General features: G+C 42.4%; 1 protein-coding gene across 4 annotated transcripts in view; it reads right to left on the minus strand.

Annotated features, from left to right (window-relative positions):
• The window catches only part of tle2b (TLE family member 2, transcriptional corepressor b), an 88,938-nt gene continuing 72,649 nt past the window's right edge, over nucleotides 1-16,289 (minus strand). For 3 of the 4 annotated variants that reach the window (XM_044130328.1, XM_044130326.1, XM_044130327.1), the window contains 11 exons: nucleotides 15,194-15,247; nucleotides 12,529-12,696; nucleotides 12,017-12,176; nucleotides 11,262-11,431; nucleotides 10,748-10,824; nucleotides 8,322-8,571; nucleotides 7,501-7,748; nucleotides 6,883-7,030; nucleotides 5,441-5,591; nucleotides 5,228-5,304; nucleotides 1-2,311 (listed from right to left, as the gene is read on the minus strand). In XM_044130328.1, the coding sequence (XP_043986263.1) occupies nucleotides 2,204-2,311; nucleotides 5,228-5,304; nucleotides 5,441-5,591; nucleotides 6,883-7,030; nucleotides 7,501-7,748; nucleotides 8,322-8,571; nucleotides 10,748-10,824; nucleotides 11,262-11,431; nucleotides 12,017-12,176; nucleotides 12,529-12,696; nucleotides 15,194-15,247 (1,611 nt within the window). In that variant the 3' untranslated portion in view covers nucleotides 1-2,203. The remainder of the gene's footprint in view (nucleotides 2,312-5,227; nucleotides 5,305-5,440; nucleotides 5,592-6,882; nucleotides 7,031-7,500; nucleotides 7,749-8,321; nucleotides 8,572-10,747; nucleotides 10,825-11,261; nucleotides 11,432-12,016; nucleotides 12,177-12,528; nucleotides 12,697-15,193; nucleotides 15,248-16,289) is intronic. The other variant, XM_044130329.1, reaches the window with a different exon arrangement.

A 16,289-nucleotide genomic window follows, 5' to 3' on the forward strand; every position in this document is an offset into this window, starting at 1 on the left:
AATGTTTCAGAGACATTTATTTTACGGATACTGTAAGGGTTGGCAAGTACATTTTGAGATTTTTTCCCCGAATTTAAAAAAAAAAGTTTTTCGACATTTTTCAGTATACTACTATGATAAAAAGAAAGTTTTTTTAAAAAATACACTTTTATCAGGAGTGCCAATAAACATGGAGGGTGCTGTTTGTCCTCATGTTCAGTGTCTGTGATATGAAGACAGACTATGTTGATTACAATGCATTTTCCACCGAAAGCAGCAAAATCACACTTCCCATTACCTCAGATTTAGGCGAGGGTGTCTATTTATGTAAAACTTAAATGTGAATATCCATCCATTCATCCATTTTCTAACACCCTTTTCCCTATTGGGGTGGGGATAAATGTAAATATAGTGCACATATTAAATATAACAGAATTTGATTAGCTTTGAACCTATAGAACAAAAGCTTTAGTCTTAGAAACAGTGAATATGAAACACTTAATGAGCGAACAAGAGAAAGTTTCAAACACAGCTTCATTGCTCGGCAGTCTTTCAAATTTGATTAAAAAGCCACGCGTGGAGGTCCTTTTGGTGCCAAGTTTTTGCTCAGGCACAGCCGCAGACTTCCTGCAATGCCACCTGTTGTCCCGGCAACCGCTTCAGACCATGGAAAAGTGGTAATTTATTTTCACACTGTGGCATTTCCAAGGATCAAACAAACAAGATACAGCGTTTTAATTGGTGATCTTAGCTGGACACAGTGTGCTGTGTGCAGATAACATACAGCTGCGTAGACCCCTCTGTTTTCAGTCAGTGGACTTAGCCAACTTTACACTCAGTTTACAGACACAAGAGTGGTGCATTCATTTAGATTTATGGACATGTTTAAAATGTTTACCTTCTAATTTAATGATAACCAATGGCTTATATAACAAGGTTTAATCAGAGCAGGTAAGCAGGGATGGAGATGAAGACGTGCGGAAATGAAAACAGCAACTAGTTGCATAAAATTTGAAAGGAATTGGATTAGTCACTGCTTAGTTAGCTGCTGATGATGGTGTAATCGCCTGGTGTTAATTTGCCCTCCAGTGTGCCTCACAGTGAGCTTGGTTGTGCTGCTACTTCATCTAGCTGACAGCGCCTCTTAATGAGAGTGAGCGCGGCGCTGGATGTCAGGAGAACAATCCGGAGGAATTAGAGGCAACGGATCGGCTGATGTTCTCTGTTTGTGTCTCCGGGCCCTGGGAGAATCCCATCGACTCCCCTGCTCATTAGGCTGCTGCCTTTGTCAGACCAAAATAAAATAGATATTAGGCAGAAAGACAGGGGAGGGCGCTGGGATGAATGTTTAATTGGGTGCTCGGCGCGTTGTGTGTTTTTCCTCCCCCGTCTCACGTTTACCTCGATCGACGGCGGGAGGTGTTTGTGTGTGTGTGGGTGGGTGGGTGGTGGTGGTGGGGTGGGGTGGTGGTGGTGGTGGTGGTGGGGTGGGGTGGTGGCGTATCGGAGTGTTTGTACTCTCGGCTCTGTGCGTCTTGAGCGGATTTTTGTGTCGGTTTATGTGGAAATCTGAAGCATCTCGCCGCGTCATCGTTCCCCGGCTCCTGACACCTCTCGCTGGGGAGATGGAGCTGCAGTGTCAGCCTCATTAAGGCCTCCACTGTCTCGCTAATGAATCGATTGTGTGGTATCAGTGCTCCTGGCTGGCGCTCCCACCGTGCCGCTCCACTCCTCCTCTGGGGGCCTCCCTTCCACTGAGCTCTTAATCAGGAAACAGCCCTAATTACCCTACCTCCCCCTGACCCCCCATTTAATGTCGCTTCCTTCTGCACTATCGCTCTCTCTACTCGCTTTTCCTCTCTTTCTCCTCACAACTTTATCTTTACCCTCCACCGTCCTCTTCCCTTTGTCTTCCTTATCTTGCCGTTTCTCATTCTGTTTCTCTCTCTCTCTCTCTCCGCTATCATGCCTCATTCAATGAGCTTCGTCTGGGTGGAGGAAGGGGAAGGTGAGGGGACATTTGGGAACAACTACAGCAGCTAATATTACAGCAAAACAAGAGGGCAGTGATGGAGTTTTAGGGCCGATGATTCGAGAAGACGAAGACGACGTTTGGCGGTGTTGAGAATCAAGTGGAGCTGATGCATAACAAAGAACAAAAAATAAAAATAGAAAGAAAGAAAAGCCTCTGTCCATCCTATTGTCTCCTGTGTCCGCTTATTCTTTAATACACCACTTCGTACACAGTGGCCTTCTTGTCCCCGGAGCCCGTCACTATGTACTTGTCATCTGGGGAGACGTCGCAGCTCAGCACAGATGAGGACTCCTTGGACTGCGAGTGGTTGAGAAGAACGTTGACAGATGGAGAGAGAAACCCAGAAAAGAGAGAGAGAAAGGAGGAAAGAATTAAAAATATGACTCAACGGTTAATCCTCCACCACACGAGACACATTTGCATTTCAAAACAGTCGGCAATTATCTCCTAACAGACAAAACTCCGCAGATCCTGGATGCAGACTTATTTGTCTGCTCCTTTCTAGAGAAACGCTGCCTCTCTGAGGGCGGGTTAAAGAAGTCCGACGGCTTCTACGCACTGCTTCCTTTTTCTCCCCCTGTGCCAGAAAGTAAGACCTGTGCACCTGGTTTCAGATGATCTAAAACTGCTCCATCATCATTCATTCTCCCTCTATTCATCACAGGTTCTCCTCCTAGTTCTCTCTCTCTCTCTCTTTCTCTCTCGCTCCTGTTGACTCTAAACTCCTCCGCCCTCTCCCGCTACATGCGCAGTGGGGCTGTCAATCATCGGCGCACAGGGGAGAGACCATCTTACACAGGTTTCCTCACATTAGACCGAGCAGCAGGAAGCGGGGGAAAAAAAGAAAGTCCAGAAGGAAGAAATGCACTGACAGTTTAAAGGAGACGAAAGCAAAGACAAAGTGGGAAAGAGAATTAAATAAACATTCAACCTAGATTGGCAAAATTTCTAAAACTTGCTAAAAAAAGAGAGAATGCTAGAACATTTATTTTTAGAAAACAAGGATAGAGTAACATAGTTGTTTTCCATTAAATCAAATGCATTTTAGTAAACAGGCAAAAATGACTGAATTAAATAACTTACAAACTAACCCATGAAACAGAAGTCAATGCCAAGTGTAATGAGTATTTTCTGGTCCCGGCTAGCTGAGGAGTAAACACTCATAAAGTAAAGAAAAAAAAATAATAAATTAATAAAAAAGAGCGGATCACACAAACCTGATGACCAAAGGAAAGTTTTAGCTCATATGCATTCAGCTTTATAAAAACCACCACCTGCTAATGCAGGCTGATATTTCTGACCAGTTTTCTCACAGGTTTGCTCTGTGTTTAGCTCCAATCATCTTCCCATCAATAATAACCAACTGTCCCTGCAACCTGAAGAAAAACATGACGCTGCCGCTACGACGCATTATCGCCATAGTGCCGCTGAATTCAGTGGCTGTGCACAAAGCTTGACACCAGACAGCGACCTGCATGGCTAACAAGTTTAACGTTTGTAAAAATCTGTCACTCTGGATAATAACGACCTAATTGTTTATAGTGTTTGAGGAGGCTACTGCAGAATGAGAATCTGTAGCCGCGTTGTGTTTTAACTCTGATTGCAATCATTTATTTGTCAGTGTTTGGAAAGCACAGTTGCTGAAACTAAATGTCTTGCTGTAAAACTTGTAGTACGTCCTGCGTAGGAACAGAAGCCCCTCCCCCTGCTGGCGTACATGATAAGTGCAGCTTTCTATTTCCTCAATTTCACTTTTTAAACTAGAAGGCAGCTTCCATCTATTATGCATGTTGAATCAACATGTTCAGTCGAGGACATAAGTTAGGCAGTATGTTATTTTTTTTTAAACTGTGTGTAAAACGCTATTAGTTAAATTTTATCACCCAGTATGTCATCGGTTTGATAAAACTAAAAGGTTTATCTCGTTTGCTGGCTGCTTGTTTTTCTGTCTCACATTCGTTAAAATAGCAGGAAAATCTTCTTGCAGGTGAATCATTTAATTCATCCTAAAAAAACAGTAATTTAGTGGTTTTATAACATATCTTGTCAGCTTTTCCTGAAACGATTCAACATTATAGATGCTAAAAACATCACAAACAAAAAGAGAGCCTAATCAAAGACGAGTACCTCAGTCAATAGGCACATGTTGTTGCAGCTTATTACACAACACCGCTACAATCTCTAAATTGTGGAGAAAAGCAGAACACATAGCTTTGCAGCACAACCATGATATTTGGAAGATTGATAAGATGTACTCTTTGTGAATAATGTGTTGCCAAGACTGAGCAAGAAATGAAAAAAAGGATGAAAGAAGAAATTTTATACTAATAAAAAACTAAAGGCAGGATATGTAAAAGAAAGTTGCAACAAAGGCAGAGCAGAGAAAAAAAAATAAGACATGGTTCAAATAAATCTGGGGAAGATTAAAAAAAAGAAATCCAAGGGGGAAAAAAAGAGTAAAAACAGGCAATCAGGAGATGAGTGTGGCTTTAAAGAGACGCAAAGAGACAGAAACAGAAAAAGACAGCATTAAGCAGGAAGGAGGAGGGGAGGAGAGAGCAGCTCTGTGTAACATGCTGAAAGGAGGGAGCTGCTTGGCAGGAGCAACGTTTGGCATTTGGATAACAAAGCAAGATAGCCTGCCTTCTCCTCTCGGTCCATAGAGAGAGACAGGAGCCGCCAACCCTGCTGCCCACAGAAGATTACACAAATATGACAGCCACACTGCTAAACACACACACACACACCCACGCACACGCACGCACGCAGAATACTCGGCTTAAATGGATCTTCATCTCCCTTCTCTCATTTCATTCACACGCAGATGTACTGGCTCAGCTAAAAATACTGCATCTCTGCATATGCGTGATTCACCATTAGCCTGGAATGGAACACCTGCACTAGGTGGAATTATGACATAGGGGTGCTGCTTGTGCTTGTGTGTGTGTGGGGGTGTGCGTGTGTGTGTGTGTGTCGAGGTTTGGCATCCTGCACCCTCTGATAAACCTGTAAAAGTCACCTTAGGTCAGCAATTTTCTTTTCGATTTAAAATGTTTCTCCATCTTTCTTTTGCTAGGAGGCTGAATATAAATGTGTCACCAACAATCTAAACATATGAGCCATTCCCAAATCAAAAGTCCAAACATGAACATTTGGATTTGGATGTGCTGCGTATTGTTTTGTATCTAACTTGTGTGGAGGAACAACTCTCACCTGGAAAATGCTCGCTCCATATGGTGTCCTCCATGCATTCAACAGATTGTCTTTTCCTGTGCTGACAAACCACTTTCCTGAAATAACAGGAACACACAGCGCAGCATGTTACCAGGAGTCCAGGGAGGACTGGCCTCCAAGTTGCTCTTGAAGGTTACATAAATGCAGGATAAAAAAACAAAAAAAACAAAACGCTTGTGCTTGTGCATATACCGCAGTATGCGAACTTGAGGGAGAGGACGCAGCTCTCGTGGAGGTGCAGCTGGTACTTGTCGGGTTTGGAGACGTGCAGCACTTCCACGTTGCTGCTCTCCATCCCCACAGCCAGCCACTCGCCTGTCGGACAGTAACCCAGGGAGAAGATCTGGGACACACAGGAGATGGAGGTGGAAGGTATTAGAGAAGGAGAAGACAAAAGTTCAAAAGTTATTTGAATAGTGTGCGAGGAGGAATAAAAAGGTCATTGATGCAGATGGAGGAAGAAAAAAAAAGAAACAATCACTGTGTAATTTTTTTTTAGTTCAATGAAATTCACCAAGATATTGACTGGTGGTCATAATGGACGGATTTCCATCAGCAATCAGCCAGTAGTAAAATTAAAAAAATAAATAGAATAAATCATCTATTTTTAATTAGTGAACACACCATTTTATGATTGTGTGCTTCCAGAGCATGCAGCTTAGATTAAGGAACCAGAAGGGGTTGGGCTGCAGTTTGCATCATGTGGCAGATCAATGTGTGAAACGTGTGAGTTGAGCTTCGTGTTACAGTCCTGATTTATTTAGTTATAAATACAACCACAGGCTTGCCCGATTCTCGTCACGTTGTTATCTGCATTAGATCCTACAGACTGTGGAAGATCATTTGGTGCATCACAGACTCCTGCTGCTTCTGAAGCTCTCTGTGCTCATCATGATATCACTACGACACACTCATTTCAAAATTTCATAAAGTTTGCAGTGGCTAGGGTTTGTGATTTCCCCTCGAAGTGGATCAGAGATGTGAGGTGGGTCGACTTCAACCGCTTGTGAAAAACTCTCAGCTGGTTGTGAGGCATATAGAACATGAGCTGATTACAAAGCAAAAGAATGATTTTAAAGCAGCAAAACATATGCTAGTTTCATTAACATTCCTCCTGTATTTCAAAATGAAGTCCAAAGAACAGCACATATGTAAGAAACTATTTCTCACAGCATTACTTGTGAATATATGACTGAAAGGACAGTTTAGGATTTGGTGACAAACAACCCAGCCGTCCTCAGGGTGAGCATGATAAATCTACAACTAGAGATTTGAAATCAGTCACACATTTCAGATGTATTTTCTTCCAGGCAGTACAAAACAGGGTGCCACCTACCCGCTTCTTTAAAATACTCTCTCTCGTAGGCTACAGACTGCGGCACAAATCCCACTCAGTTCCATCATTAAAAGTTGGAAAAGGGTTTGTTTTAAATAAACATTTCATCTTTTCTCACTCAAAACATTTATTTACACAGGTGGAAAAGCCATACCGGTCCCTAAACAACACTTATTAAATAAACAGCACCTTCAAGGTGTTCGTCTGAAAACTTCTGGCAATCAAATAACTTAGATTTTTCTTTTCTTTCTAGTGCAATAATATATGTTTATGTTTTAGTTGCTTTGGTTTTTCTTACCTGTGAGGTGAAGTCGTGCTGCTGCAGCTGCCGGCCCTCTCTCAGGTCCCAGCAGCGGACCGTGTTGTCCAGCCCTCCTGTCCAGAGCTTGGTGCCATCATTGGAGATGTCGATGCAGCTCGCTCCGTCTGTGTGGCCCTGGAACTGCCTGCCAAGGACACACGCACACATACAAGAGCTTCAGAGAAGAAAAACACACAGACACACACACCTGCAAATACACAAATCCTGCAGACTCTGCTTTCTGTGCGTGTCTTTGCTTCTTTTCTGCTAGAGGTGTCAGAATGAATATATTTTATTCCCTCTTTCCCTGCAGCACTTACTGCCCTGAGCCCACCCACACATGATCCTTTTTTTTTTTTCTGCCAGTCCTCGTGAGCCTTACCTCAGCACCTTCCCTCCCCCTTCTTCCTGTGTTTCTTTCTCTCCTGTCATGCCAAAGCTGGCTGTTTTAATCTCTTTATACCCCCTGTAGCAAGTTTATCCTTCATCTCTTTCCTTCTCCTATTACATTCCTTAAAGCTTCTTTTCCTCCATGCTTTTCTTACACTTCTCCCTCTTCCATGAATTTCCACAGTAGATCAAATTGAAATACTTTTTGAACATTTTCAAACCTACCTGACCAGCGTCTGGTTGTGCAGGTCCCAGACGACGATGTTGCCGTCGCTGCAGCAGGAGAAGCAGACCTTGTTGTCGGGGGAGATGGCCAGGGCGTAGCATGCCGGGGCGGACGACGTCAGCTCCGCCTTGATGCGGGGAGTCGGCGTGGCCAGATCCCAGATGGACAGCGTGCTGGCCTCGCCTCCAACGATCAGGGTCCGACCGTCGGGGAGGATTTTACAGGAACGGATGTAGTTATCTCTGTTCTGATTTGAAAAGATAAGGAGTGTGGTTACCACCAAGAGCACAGAAAAGAAAATAGCTAAGTAACTCTTGTAGATGCCCTTGTAGAGATATTTTACAAAATAACAAATCTGCAGCTGGTTAATAAGAAATATTTTGTGTCAAGGATTTTTTTTTCTATCCAGCAAAATCTGAAAAATAATCCCAGATTTTTAATTTTAAGAAACAATCACTTTTTTTTTTGCCAGTATGTGATTTCTTATGTCAAATTAACCTTTGAAGAGGCAAATAATATTGCTGCGTTAGTAACGTTACTATCAGAAACATAGCTACTAAAAAAGAAACACAAAAACAATCTGGTCACCGTGGCTTCTGTGTATCATGAACTGAGCTTGACCTGATTTTAAACTTTCCGTGAAAGTAGGGTTTTGTTTGACCTGGTTCTACTAAATTTAATCATTTTTGGTCTCTTATCCAATAAGTGTCTGAAATGTGAAATATTTATTTTTTTGGGGGGGAGGGGAAGTGGTTGGGATAATTTAAGAATAGTTTTCTGAAAGAGGTTTCCCCTTCACCCCTCATCCATCATGTCTCACCAGACAGTCCAGCTGGGCCATGGGGCTCTTGCTTCCCGGCTGGCTGATGTCCCACACCTTGACGCAGCCCTTGCCTCCGGTGTAGACGTGGCGTGTGGAGGTGCTGATTGTGACGGCGCACACCACCTCCCCGTGGCTCAGCGTGTGGATCTGACGGGCGTGACGCGGGATGCCCGGGCCCAGCAGGGCGTCGGGGGGGAACGGCACCGGCTGCATCTGGCCGTCGGCGCTCACGTGGAACGAGTAGGCGCTGGGAAGGAGGGAGGAAAATAAAAAAAAACAAACAAAAAAAACTGAAAAACATATTTTTGTTTTTAGAATTTAAAATGCAAAGGAGAATAAAGTAAAATGTGCTAAGGAACTAGATGAAATCAATCAATGAGAGCACAAAAGCAAAAGCACAGCAACAATCAAATACACCAAATTCAATAAGAACCACAGAAAGCTCACACATTGGTGTGAAAGTTGCAAAATGTGTTTGTTCAAATTTGGGCAAATTACTGAGCACAGAGCAGCTGTGGGCACAAATGCATGATGGCAGATTGTATTAGAGGCAGAGGCGGTGTGGCACCGCTAATGGCCGATCAATAGAGTAGTGGCTGGAAGCCAGGCCTGTTTTATGATTTCAAATTAGCAGCACAAGAATGAATCGCTGCTCTGTAAGACAAGAACAATATCACAATAGCTGTATCTGCCAAACAACATAAAAAGTGTAAATGAGTGTGAGCACTGCAAATCTTTCTTTCAGTGGCTGGACTTTAGGTAACACGATTACTGTCAGTTCAAAACGATTATGGGCAACACTTACCTTTTTTCTTAAAGATTTCTTGAATTTTGACTCATTTTATTTCATTTTTGTGCAATTCGCCATACCACAGGACAAATTTGAATCTAACAAAGGAGAACTTTGTTTCACCATGTATTTACATCAGGAAGATCTCACAAAGTTCTTTCATAAAACATTTAAAAACTGTTGAATATATTCCAACGCAGAACTACAGATGTGTCAGTCACCTGAAAACATATCGGAGCTGGTTTTAATAGTGAAACATCCAGCATGGGTGAAGACAGTGACGAACAAAGAAATAGATATCTAAGCTCCTTTATACATCATAACCCATCAAAATGAAATTATGGGTTTAATCCCTTTCAAGCAATGAGATTCTCATGACATGGGAAGCTGAGTAGCTGTTTAACAACAACACACACTTTCATAAACCCGTTCTTCCTGACTGTTCCTGGTGCCGGGTCCAGCAACACTTCAGCCAACAAGGTCAATCCAAACACACACACATTAACCAATATAGGCACGATCCACATAACAGGCAAAAGCTCTTCTACATTATGAAAACAATATTTTCTACATCAACAACACCCATCTTCAACACTACGCAGTTAAATGAGAAAAATCTGTGTAAATAGGTGCTATAAGTAAAACACGCAGCTACAACAGCCCAACACGTTCCTGTCTACAAGTCGTGGAGAAAAAGACGATTTTACCAAGCACTGTCAGGTGAAATCACTCAATCAGGTTTAATCATATATTGCGCACAATACAGAGAGCTTGTAGGTCAGTCAATGATGAAGCAGTTCTAGGTGAAAGGTCTGCGAGGCGGAGACAACACATAGGTTTTATACCAAGGGAAGGAATCCAAAACATGGGAGAGACAGTCTGGTTCCCTTGCAGCTGCAGCAAAACAACTTCCAACCTTGTGTGTGTAGCCCAAACAGGTTCTTTTGGTGAGAGTTCACAAGCATTTAATATAACACAATTAGCAGATGTTAACTTATAGTCGTTTTCCATCACACTACACAAACTGCATGTCAGATTATCAAAACCCAAGAATCCCCAAACTATGTGCAAAACTCACTGAACCAGCAGCCAAAGAAGACGGAAAAACACGGCTCATACCACGAAGCCAGAAACACGAGAATTCAATCTTACTTTCGCAGTTTCATGGTTGTAATCCATGTTAGAGTAAATATTTCCACTCAGCTCCTGTAATCAATTGTCCTTGCATCACATTGATGTGATTCCTCACTATTTTCTAAGCCATGAAAACATAACCTTACACTTCCTTTTATGTATGTTAGAATGTAATCCTCTTTCATCCAGATGACTGACAGTGTGCAGCAAAATGTGGAGGAAAGTGGCAACATTTTACATTCGCACTGTAGGCAGCTGGATAAAAACCCTGGTCACTCCATGAATTTGTCACCTCGTTAAATACATAAACATCTGAAGCAAATAAAGAGGAGAGAAAGTCCTCAAGTTTTTAAGAGTTAAATAAAAGTTGCTCTCAGCAATGGAAATCTAAAACACGCTGAATCATGAGTTTATGATCTAGGAGGAGTTTGTTTATGCTGCATGCAAAGTGGGGGAAACGTCACATCTAGGCTTGTAAATCATGTAAGTATGTACTTACGGTTTTCCACCAGAGGAGCCAGGGAGAGAGGATGACAGGCCGGGAGCTCTTAGGTGAGACCGAGAGTCATACGCCACCTGGTTGGAAGAAATACAAGAATAAAATGCACCTTGACGTGGATTTAAAGAACCGATTTACACATTGGTTTCACAACACTGACAGAGCAAATGTGAATTGGTCCAATTCAATTCATTTGAACTCCTATGTGTTCGGGTGCACGATGCAACAAACAGACGTGATAGAGGTTGCATGTAGGAATGTGAAAAGGCAAAACCTCCTGTCAGAGGCAACCGACCCGAAACTTTGTCTTCCCTACAGACGTTTCTCTCTATGAAACTTGATTAAACATTGTAAACATGACAACTCTGAGAGAATAACGAATGCACTGCACTGATACGGACAATGCAGAGCCAATTCATCAAATATTTCAACAGTACCGGGACAGTCGGGAGGGCTGGATCTGAATCATAAATCAACCCTGGACAGAGAAGAATAATTTGGCCTTGTTGCTCACCATGGGGCTGCGGGAGTAGGCGCTGGCTGCGGCGCTGATCTGTGGAGAGAGAGTCAGAGCTCCTCCGAATCCCCCCGGGCTGGCCAGCTCCCCGTTCAGCCCTGCGTGGGACACCACGCCAAAATGAGCCGGGTATGAACCGGGGGGCACAGACATGGGACTGCGGAGAGCTGGGGAGGCAGGGAAAGAGGAGGGAGCGGTTGAAGGAAGGGGGAACTATGTGCAGCACACAAACACACGAGTCACAGAGGGGCTGAGATGAATGGATTGCTTCCTCTTCATACTGGCCTGGGAAAAGGTCTCAGCTTTCACGTACAAGACCAACATTTCCAAAAGTTTAAAAGATTAAAACTACATTTTTTTTTTTTTAGTTTGATTCAGTTAGAATGGCATAAACTAAAAACTGGGCATAGCAACGCCACAATCATTTCTGGAACAATAATGATAATCAATAAAAGCTGAGGGGAAAGAGGGAAATGGGGGTCAGAGACAGACTGGGTCCAAATCTAACCGAGGTCGCAACCGCTGAATCGAATCCTGCATTAAGTGTTAATTATAATACGTTTATTAACTTGTTTAGGTAGATATGTTTGAAAGATAATTGTTAAATGCCAGGTTTCCTCTCTAACTGATGAGATGAATAAAATATTAGGTTTGTACTTGACACTTGGTTCTTTTCCCTTAGTTTTGTGTGCAGTTACAACATGAAGGCAGATTTTTTTTGTATTTTTTTATTTAACTTGCGTAATCCTCACCAAGTGGGTCTGCACTTGTTGCAGCTTTGCTGACCAGACGAAGGCAGGAGGTGCTGGGGCCTGGAGCTCCAGGCGCTCCTGTTGATCCCGGGGTCAGAGCCTCACGATGGGATGGGGACGGAGTGCCAGACTTGGACAGTGGAGACTGGGACTTATCCATCTGTAGAGACATCAAACAAACAAAATAACCAAAAATGTCCCTGTCCAGCACGGAAGCCATCTTATCAACACTTTAAAAATATACTCCTTAGTTTTGTTAGATTTAGTCTAACACTTTTGTAACAGTAGTTAATAAAATTGTCTTTTATTAACACAAATTTCTATCAGATATTTTATATATTAAATAATAACAAAGAATCAATGCTGACTAACTGAATATGTTTTCTTTCATCGTTAGAGTATTAAAAAAAACAAACAACAAAAAAAAAAAACCCTGGATAAAACGTTTTAGCATCCAACATCTATACAAACAAGCTGCAGTGCGTGCAGGAACTTTTTGGGCCATATTTTACCTGTGCAGGGTCCTTGGTCTTTCCTGGGGTGGGGCTGCGGGGGTTTGGCGTGGAAGGCGCCTCTCCTGCACTCGAGGAACCAGGCAGCTCTTTCCTCAGAGTCGGCGCCCGGTCCAGTCCGTTCCCATGGGGGGAGTGAGGCGGGCTGCCGGTGGGAGAGTTGGGCTCCTAAATGAATACAGTAAGGTTGCAAAACCATTTAAAGTGTTTAAAGTTCACGTGTTGTTATTTTTTTAATCAATGCTGATTTCCTGGAATTTTAAAGTAATGCACTGGACGACGTTGACAAAACCAGCTGATTTGAAAATGATTTCTGTAAAGATGAACAAACATTTTGGTTTTTCTTTCACTATTGCTCTTGCTGCTGACAGCAAAAATGGCTGTGGTTCCACATAGCTAATTGACTCTCTCCAATTTGACCCCAGCAGTTTAACTGCACAACATAAGCAACGCAAAGTGGTTTAACATACTTTGTAAAAAAAATTCACTTAGTTCCAGTCATTTTACCAGTCCATGCAAGACCAGTCAAATTTAAAAGTTGTGCAACCAGGACATTATAAAGTCCACAATTTGTTGCCTAAAAGTTAATTTAAATGTGTAAAAGCTAAAAAATTAAACAAAATCTTGCACTATAAATATATTCACAAGAGATTATTGTAAGTTCATCACTGCCCAGAACAGAGCAGGTTCACTTTAAAGATGAATCCAGGTGAATGTAAACCGTTAAAACAGGCAGCATAGCTGCTGTTTCTTTCTTTGGTAATTTTTCAACCTCGCTGCAGCCAACAGCAGGCCTGTTGTCACGCTGACTATGCTGTACTGACTCTTCTTTCTAGTTGGACCTTTAAATGGAGTGAGAGCTCAGGGAACATTACATGAGAGAAGAGACTGTCACTGGCGTGGTTGCAGCAGGATGTGGACCTGGAGATAATGCTGTATGTTACAGATGCTTTCATCAGCGGAGCCACTGTTGAGCCAGCGCCGCCTCCTCCAGAACAGAGCAGGCACATCTCTCACAGTGGGTCACAGTGATCAGCAGTCATTTTGTGCCACACACATTGGCATGCATGCACACTTCAAACTACACTTTTAACCCACGCACAGCCACATTTATGTAAATGCATATCGGATCTCCACATTGCAAAGAAGTCCTTACAAAAACAAGTATTTCGTTTTTGGTTCCATAACCCGCATTTGTCCCCCCCACCACTTTTTTTTTTCCTGTCGGCTTTTGTAGCAGTTTCTAAATCACACCAGAGACCAGTTCTGCTTTTGTTAGCAAAATCAAGATACACAAGGCTTATAGGAGAAATATTTTGGTACGCAGCGTGAGGTATTGAAAGAACTACAATCTTCCAGGGGCATAAATGGCTTTGCATATATTAAACTAACCAGACTGTAGTTATCTAATGAGAGGAGGAGGAGAAGGAGGAGAAAGGGAGAGCGCTGAAGAAATGGAGGAAAAGAAGACAGCAGAGAGACGAAAGAACAGAAGCCTCGAGAGTGCAGACGGAGGACAAAAATACACTCCGAGGAGAAAGATTTGAGGTGATGTGGAAAGTATTTGTGAATGTATGTGTTGTGTCGGTGTGTGGGCATGTGTGTGCGTGAACATGTTTCACAAGCAGGGAGCACAAACAGTGGCAGCTGATAATGAGCTTACACGAGAGTTCTCCCTATGTACAAAGAAACTGCAGCGGACAGCTGAGCGAGTAACGTACCTGCTAACTCCTTTCACATTCCCCAGACATGCACACGGAGAATAAGAAGCAGGAAACCAGGCCAAACAAAAACTGCACATTTTAACTACTGTGTGCAGAAAGGATGGAATTATCTGGTTGGCTTCTCTGCGACTACCCTATACTCAATGTTTACCCCAAGCAATGAAAAAATATTGTTGTCTACTTCCTACTTCCCTTTATGAAAGTTTACCTGTTTTTTTCTTTTTTGTTAAAACCTAAAAGACAATTTAGAATTTTTTTATTTGATAATAAAAACCAGCAATGACAAAAATAATGCATCTTGCTTGTCAAACTCCAAGTGATCTCTGAGTGTAAAAGAAAACAGATAAAAGTTTCCACTTCTGATCTGAAAATAGTAAGCACATGGCCATTCAGACTACATTAACATCGAATAAATTTTGAGTTATTGGCATTTAAACTTTTCTTTTTAGAGGTTGGAAAGATAACCTACATCTTTAGTAATATTTGCCCTGACTCAGAACTGCTAAAAAAAAACCTGTGAATGATGCATTTTTTCAGTTATGATTATTTTTTGCTTTTTTTTTTATATGTTCAAACCATTTTGAGATATTTTTAACCTTTTACCTGATATGGTTTACTTGTTTCAGTCTCAATTAGCGCAAGAAACAATGGAATAACAGGCTTCTAAATGCTCAGTTTCACTCACTGACTGAATATCTGGCAAGCAGTGTTGCTTGGGGTAAAGTACAAGAAATCTATTAAAGATTTTGCACATGAAACAGCCATCTGCTGCAGCCAAAAATTGGTTTTCTCTCGCTGGAGGAAAGGAAAAAAATAAATCAATGAGCTGGATTTTTTTTTTTTTGCAAGTCTTGAAAGAGCTGATGGGAAAAGAGTGAGCTGATCATGCTGAGCAGAGCTACTGTAAGCATGAGGTTGTCAATTTTAGTGCAGTAACTTGCCTCATTGGAGACGTCCACCACAAGATTGTCTTCGCTTTTGTCTCCATCGCTGTCCTGCAGATAGAAAGACAACACGGGAATGTTATTATTTCCGACACCCATGGTACAGTAAAGCGTACTTATAAATAAAGAGCTTTAATAAAGACAGACATGCACAGTTGCCCAAGCGCATACACAGATCAATAAGTCAATATTCCTGGCTGCTTTTTGCTTCCTCTCACTGTCTGTCCTCCATGCAACATTAAACACAGAGATACTGTACCTTATGATCTCACCAAGCATCGCCCCTATACAAACTCTGTTTTTTAATCTCTGACAATCTGCAGACACACACTCTTTCAGCTCTGCACCATCCATGGCACATCTTTAGCTTTTCGGCTGGCCATCTCTCTCTCTTTGTATCTCTCTCTCTTCTTTTTTTTGGAAGTGAGAACGATGGCACTTAGTCACCATGGCAACAACGCTTTGATGCGATCGTTCTCTGATATTTCTATTGACATCAGTGCCTAAATATGCAGAGCCCAAACACGACAAGTCATTTAGCCTGTTCCTAGAACAAAAACAAGCCGCCGGATGGACACACGGCCAAAGTGAAGCGGTTTTAAAAAGACAGAGAAAAATCCGGAGGTCCAACGGGCAAACCAAGAGAAATAAGTGGTGAAATATGTCTCGACAGACAGAACGAGAGGAAAGACGTTTGGAGAGCTGAAACTAGCCCTGCTTCTTTCACGCTAATGGGAAAGATTTAGGTTGCTGTTGTTGATGCCGAACTGATTTTCCTGGAGGCAGTCTTCTCTAGACAAACTCCTTGTGTCAATCAATCTCACCGTCTGCAAACACACAACCATCTAATTCATTACAGCTATCTGCCTTGGCTGTCTCTCCTCTGGCATTACATCCCCTCTGGCTGCTCGCTCTGCCCCAGCAGACCCATCCAAACCAAACACAGCTCTAAATGACGATGGGCTCTCGACCCCCTGGAGGCCTCTAGTGTCATGGGCAATCTGTCGCACACACCCTCACACACACACATTAGAGAGTGTGTATCTACACAGTGCTTTCTTTGAACAAATAGCTGAAAATAATGATTTGGTGT

This window comes from Gambusia affinis, linkage group LG10, assembly GCF_019740435.1.
Source record: "Gambusia affinis linkage group LG10, SWU_Gaff_1.0, whole genome shotgun sequence".
NCBI classification, from domain to species: domain Eukaryota; kingdom Metazoa; phylum Chordata; class Actinopteri; order Cyprinodontiformes; family Poeciliidae; genus Gambusia; species Gambusia affinis.